Below are 7,056 nucleotides of genomic sequence, written 5' to 3'. Positions count from 1 at the left end.
TCTGAACTTCTCTCTCTCTCCTTGGAATTTAAATTGCTTGCCAGAACTGATTTAAGTGACATTCTACATTTTCATTGCATCGCACCTTTCTTGCACCGCGATTTTAACTGACAGCTGAGTCCCTCTCTCTCTCTTCTCTCTCTCTCTCTGAAAGTAATGGCTGAGATATAAAAACAACATTGAAATTTCTTACAATGTAATGCACAGTGCACTCTTTTGTAAATCCTCTGAAAGTAATGGCTAGATCTGCAACAACATCGAAGTTTTACAAATGTAATGGTGTGCACTCCTCTCTCTGGAAAGTAATGGCTAGATATAAACAACATTGAAATTTTACAATATAACGGCAAAGCACTCTTCTGTAAACTCTCTCTCTCTCTCTCTCTCTCTCTCTCTCTCTCCTCTCTCCTGAAACTAATGGCTAGATCTGAAACAACATTGAAATTTACAATGCAATGGCATTTGCACCATCTGTAAACTCTCTCTCCCTCTCTCTCTCTCTCTCTCTCCTGAAACTAATGGTTGATTTGAAACAACATTGAAATTTTACAATGTAATGGTAGTGCACTCATCTGCAAACTCTCTTCTCAAGGAAGTACTAGCTAAATCTGATGCATAATTGAAATGACTCCTGCGAGTCTACCTTGACATTTCAGTGTCTCTTTCTCAACACCATTTTCATTCCTAAATATAGACCGTATTGGTTAACTCTGACGTCATCCCTCTCCAGTTAGACGCCCGAATCAACGAGGTCACCACCGCCTTCGCCGTCCTGAGACGCCTGAACGAAGGGGACGTCACGAACCTCCTGGAGAAGGAGTCGCCCTTCCCCATAGAGACCTTCAAGGGCGCCCTCGATCTCTCCAACTCCGTCCTCTTGGGCCACTCCTACGGCGGGGTGTCGGCTCTCAAGGTCCTGGCTGATCCCAGGAATCCTTTCAGGTTGGTCAGGATACCTCAGATAATGTATAGATAAATAACTAAATATATTATGTATATATATATATATATATATATATATATATATATATATATATATATATATATATATATATATATATATATATATATATATATATATATATATATATATATATATATATATATATATATATATATGCATACATACATACACATACATATGTATATACATATATATATATATATGTATATATATATATATATATATATATATATATATATATATATATATATATATATATATATAATTACATGTGAGACAAAATAAAAATGTAAAACGTTGATAGTATTTTTAATGTAATTCAACGGGAGAGAGAGAGAGAGAGAGAGAGAGAGAGAGAGAGAGTGTGTGTGTTTGAGTGTTTTCAGATTGTATCATCAGTCAGAATATTTTTATGTCTTTTCAGTACAATAAACTATTCAATTAGAATTAAAATTTGTGTGAAATCGCTGAAGTAATTTTAAAACTCTCCGACAATAATATTGAAACAGATCCCCATTTGAGGCACCAGTGAAAAATGAGTATTAGATGTAAGTAATTTTTCATATTTTTCTAGAACATTGTTGATAGCCTCCTCCTACGTTAAATCTCTCTCTCTTCTTCTTCTTCTTCTTCTTTTCTTCTTCTTCTCTTCTCTTCTTCTCTTCTTCTTCTCTTCTCTCCTTTCTTTCTTCTCCTTCTTCTTTCCTCTTCTTCTTTCTTCTTCTTCTTCTCTCTCTCTCTTCTCTTCTCTCTTTCTCTCCTTCTTCTTCTTCTTCTCCTTCTTTTCTTCTCTCTCTCTCTCTCTCTCTCTCCTCTCTCTCTCTCTCTCCTCTCTCTCCTTCTTCTTCTTCTCTCTCTTCTTCTTCTTCTTCTTCTTCTTCTTCTTCTTCTTCTTCTTCTTCTTCTTCTTCTTCTTCTTCTCTTCTTCTCTCTCTCTCTCTCTCTCTCTCTCTCTCTCTCTCTCTCTCTCTCTCTCTCTTTCTTCTCTTCCTCCTTCTTCTTCTTCTTTCTTCTTCTTCTTCTTCTTCTTCTTCTTCTTCTTCTTCTTCTTCTCTCTCTCTCTCTCTCTCTCTCTCTCTCTCTCTCTCTCTCTCTTCTTCTTTTTCTTCTTCTTCTTCTTCTTAACTTTAGCCAGGGAAGGTGCACTGGGTCGATCTTCCACCTCCTTCAATAGAAAGGAATTAACTACACCCACCTCCATTATCTTGTCCTTCCATCCCTCCTGCAGATGCGGCGTCGTCCTGGACCCCTGGATGTATCCTGTGAAGGGCACGGCGGCGGAACTGGGCGAGGCGATCAAGGTGCCAATCCTCTCCATATCGACGGAGGACTTCAACCAAGGGCCCAATCGTAAGGCCCTCCAAGCCTTCCAGGAGAACCACCATAATGCCAAGTCTTCTTTCCTCACAATGATGTATGCTCTCTTTTTTTTATTTTTTGTCGGATTTTTTTTTATAGTTTGGAGTCGGTTTTTACTTTTTTCCCCTCTTGATGTTTGGCAGTCTTCTTTCCTCTCAATGATGTATGTTTTTTTTTTTTTTGTCGTTTTTTTATATTTTGGAGTCGGTTTTTGCTTTTTTTTCCTGGTGGTTAAAGTCTTCTTTCCTCACAATGATGTATGTTGTTTATTTTATTTTGTTTTTTTATATTTTGGAGTCGGTTTTTACTTTTTTTTCCCTCCTGATGGTTGGAAAGTCTTCTTTCCTCACAATGATGTATATTTTTTTGTGGGTTTTTTAATACAATTTCGAGTCGGTTTTTACTTTTTTTTTTAACAAATATGTTGGTTTTCCTTCCTCGTGATGCTTGGGTGGATGATTTTAAATCAAGGTGGCATTTTGCCAGCACGGGTTCTTGGCTGAGAATGATACGTAAAAGAGAGGTAAATTCATTAGTCGAGTTTTTTTTATATTTTAGTCACCTTTTACTTAGTGATGCGAGTTTTTTCCGTTTTTACAACAGTATAGGTTTTTTCCATCCTCATGGTGTTTCGTTGGATAGTTTTAAATAAAGGTAGCCTTTTGTCAGCACGGGCTCTTGCCTGAAAGAGTCACGTAAGTGAGTTAAGTTTTTGAAGGTCGTAAGGAGCCTGGTGTCGCCCTGTGGAACGACCCTCCTGATGGTGCAAGTTTTCCCCGCTCAGGTAATTGCATATGTTTGCCTTGATCACAAGAACCCAAGGTTTGCTCTCTTCAGGAGGACGTAAGCTTCCTGTTTGACAAGTGATATTGACTGATTGATTGAAGGTTATGTGGCGTTAAGAATACCATGGTCGCTGAAACCGTTCTTCGTTATTAGATATTGGTTTTCCATATGCATATTGGAATAACGTTCGGCTCTTCGTAATGAAGTAAATTGCTTTATTTCTTGCAGAATCACGACGCAAAATTTTATCATTTCGTTAGCAAGTAAAATTTAACCTTTCACTAATAATGTTTAGTTCAGATTCCACGTCAGTCATTAAGATATTCTTATCATGCCTACAAGCAGTCCAGAGAAGAGACATTAGCTGAAAAAGTTTGTGCCGTTTGTTCTTTCAAGTTGATAATTTACATAACAGAAATTTTTTTCATTTTTCAAAGTCAAATATTAAATTAGTTCCATTAGCTTTCCTTGATCATTGAATCGAAACTTGAACTAGCCTATTAGGGGGTTAGTGCCTTCATTGCATCTCACTCGGTGCACTGTAGGCATTGCTGAAGGTCTTTGCAGCGTCCCTTCGGCCCTCATAAGGCCAACCTTCATTCCTTTTACTATACCTCCGTTCATATCTTCTTCCATCTTACTTCTAATCACCTCTCTTTGATGATTGTTTCAACTTTTCAGCGCTGAGTGACCTCATAGGTCCCAGTGCTTGGCCTGTGGCCTAAATTTTATATTTAATTCAATTGATTTCAATTCAGTTCAATTCAGTATCTCACCAATTAACGAGTCAAAACTGTAGAACTCTAGAATTAAAACCCACAAATACCCCTTTCCTTTTTACCCTAATTTGCCCGCTTACCCACAGGGGAACTTGCCACCACCACGGTAATGATGCCCCGTGGATATCTGGGAAATTCATGTGGTGGGTCACTGGGGGGAAGTCGTCACACCACCCCAAAACCGTCCACAGATTCCAGCGCAGTTTGATTCTCACCTTCATCGATAAACACATCGGTAAGAGAAAGAGCCTGGGTTCGATCCTTTTCAGAATTTTTGTGGTGTTGGATTGCCCTTCATCTTTTATGTTTAATTCTAATCTTATTTTAGAGTTTTTTTGGTATTTGATTCCCTTATTTTTTGTAGAACGTTTGCAGTTGTATTATTTGACGTATGGCTCTAAGTTTTTTTTATGGTATTTAATTCTGTTCTTAAAGTTTCTTTAAGGTGATTTTAGAATTAAAAGATGTTGAGAGTTTTATTTTTTCAAATGTTTGGATTTTTATAGAAAGTTTAAATGTAAATCGTCTGCTGTTAATGAAATCCTGTAGATATGTTGTCAGTGCACTTTCAAGCGGTGCACTGTAGGTATTACTTATGTTCTTTTAGCGTGTTTTTCACTAGCTGCAACCCCCTTTCATTCCTTTTTACTGTACCTCCTTCCATATTCTCTTTTCTTCCGTCTTACCTTCCACCCACTTCTAACAATTGATTCATGGTGCAACTGCGAGGTTTTCCTGTTGCTACACCCTTCAAACCTTAGTACTGTCAATTTCCGTTTCAGCACTGAATGACCTTATAGGTCCCAGCGCTTGGCCTTTGGCCTAAATTCTATTTTCAGTTCTATTGTTACAGAAAAAAAAGTGTTTATTTGGGACCTGAAAATGTTTGAAATTCAGATTGAAATTGCAAATTTGAAGAGGCATCCGTTAGAAAATTTATTTGTTTTCACTTTAAAATTTTAGATACTTTGACATGAAGGTGTCACACTATTATTCATTTAGAAATTTGTTCCTTTACTCCCTGAAAACACTTTTAGGATTTAAATATCAAATAAAACATCCCTCAATATCAAGAGAATTCCCAAAAATTCAAATACGATAGAACCTTCACGCATCACATGACAAGACGAGCGCATTCGAACACTCAGCTATGTCTTAAAAAAAAAAAAAGCAAAGATAAAATAATTTCTGAATCGAACGCACCTGGAGCGTAAATACACAAATCATCTTCTTCTTCTCTCTTCCAGACACGAAGAGAGACAACTTCTACTCCAGCCACACTTGGCTCACCAGATGCCGCAACGCCATTGAGGAGGATCGACACATCATCGTGGCTCAGGGCGATGTGAATGTGAACGGAGGATGATGATGATGATGATGGTGATGGTGATGTGGTCGTCTGAGATACGATAATGATGCTGAATAAACTGAACGTAGATTCTAGTGGTCTTTCTGTTATATATATATATATATATATATATATATATATATATATATATGTATAATATATATATGTATATATATATAGATATATAGATACATTTGTATGTATTTTTTCACAAATATTATTGTTCACATTGGAGATAATTTACTCCTGAGACAGATAAAATTATTAATTATATGATTCCTTTGGGAATAAGTTATTCGTTAATTGATATGAAATTAATATTTGTGAAAAACAGTGTATGATATATATATATATATATACATATATATATAAATATGTATAATTATAAGTATATGTATATGTACATTACAAATAATGATATTAATTATGCTAGAAAATTCTCGTAGTACAAAAGGAACTAGAAATAGCATGTAGAACCATTTTATAACAATTATACTCAGCAGTTTTTACACATTTTTGTAATTTCGTGTTCTTTCAGCTCTTTAAACTTAAATATACTTACAGCATGTCGCTGAGAGGATTTTTTATAAGCAATACAAAATATCTGAGAAATACCAATCACTGATAATTTCCAGGTAAACGCACGGTCATGAATATATATATAAAATGAATAAAGAACTTGCCTTTCTTTGTTCAAATACACACACACACACATATATGTATGTACACAGTATATATATGTGTGTATTATATGTGTGTATATAAATATAAATAAAGTCAAAATCCACGAAGGAAAGAGAAACAATGGAGTGCTGCAAGGCCTTTCGACTTATAGTTAGTAACGGACTATAAGTCGAAAGGCCTTGTATATATATATATTATTGTAAGAAAGCTTATATCATAATTGACATGGAATTGTTTCAGCATGCCTTCAAGCTGAATTAATAATCCCTTTAGAACTGGATAACAGAAAATACCTTATGATGCTCCTGAGATTATGAAATTTTTTCAAACTCACTCTCTCTCTCTCTCTCTCAACAGCTTCCAGCGTAAGCACTTATGTTAACCACAGTGAAGAATATTAAATAATATATCTATTTCTAATACTCATAACACATTCCACATACCTTGTTAGCATTTTCAACCGTTGTACATTTCGTTGACTTTTTTTGTAGTAAAGAAACGAATCTCAAAACTGTAATAAATAGAATTGATAATAAGAATATACCCGTATCATTTTTCTCCATCAAATGGCATCCCAGGCTGAGGGCGTCTATTTCCCAATACTTGAGGGGTTTGGAAGTTGACATGAGTAGACTGAATCTGGTAGTTTTTTTTTTTTTTTTTGTCATTTGAATTTATGAAGTTTTTTTTTATCTGTGTTGTAGTGCCAAGAGAACTCTCCCATTTTTAGTTTTCTGTAAAAGGAAACTGTAGTGCCGGCTTTGTCTGTCCGTCCGCCCTCAGATCTTTAAACTACTGGAGGTTAGAGGCCAAATTGCGTGTTGATCATCCACCCTCCAGTCATCAAACATACCAAATTGCAGCCCTCTAGCCTCAGTAGTTTTTATTTTATTTAAGGTCAAAGTTAATCATCGTGCGTCTGGCAGCGGTATAGACAGGCTACCACCGGGCCGTAGTTTTAAACTTTGATGGGCAGCGGCTCATAGCATTATACCGAGACCACCGAAAGAGAGATCTATTTTCGGTGGCCTTGAGTATACGCTGTACAGGAAACTCGATTGCGCCGAAGAAACTTCGGCGCATTTGTTACTTGTTACGTTTGAGGTTGAAAATTTACTAGGTTAAAAAGTTGATTC

At 36.1% G+C, this 7,056-nt stretch overlaps 1 protein-coding gene across 3 annotated transcripts in view; it reads left to right on the top strand.

Annotated features, from left to right (window-relative positions):
* The window catches only part of LOC136828050 (platelet-activating factor acetylhydrolase-like), a 42,034-nt gene extending 36,673 nt beyond the window's left edge, over positions 1-5,361 (top strand). For 2 of the 3 annotated variants that reach the window (XM_067085741.1, XM_067085743.1), the window contains exons 6-9: positions 731-942; positions 2,193-2,378; positions 3,975-4,123; positions 5,136-5,360. In XM_067085741.1, coding sequence (XP_066941842.1) covers positions 731-942; positions 2,193-2,378; positions 3,975-4,123; positions 5,136-5,254 — 666 coding nt within the window. In that variant the 3' untranslated portion in view covers positions 5,255-5,360. Of the gene's footprint in view, positions 1-730; positions 943-2,192; positions 2,379-3,974; positions 4,124-5,135 lie in introns of all 3 variants that reach the window. The other variant, XM_067085744.1, reaches the window with a different exon arrangement.
* Positions 5,362-7,056: the final 1,695 nt, after the last annotated feature.

The sequence above is a fragment of the Macrobrachium rosenbergii genome, chromosome 42 (assembly GCF_040412425.1).
Source record: "Macrobrachium rosenbergii isolate ZJJX-2024 chromosome 42, ASM4041242v1, whole genome shotgun sequence".
In the NCBI taxonomy this organism is placed as follows: domain Eukaryota; kingdom Metazoa; phylum Arthropoda; class Malacostraca; order Decapoda; family Palaemonidae; genus Macrobrachium; species Macrobrachium rosenbergii.
Note: the sequence above shows the minus strand (reverse complement) of the source record. Positions and strands in the feature narration are given on the sequence as shown.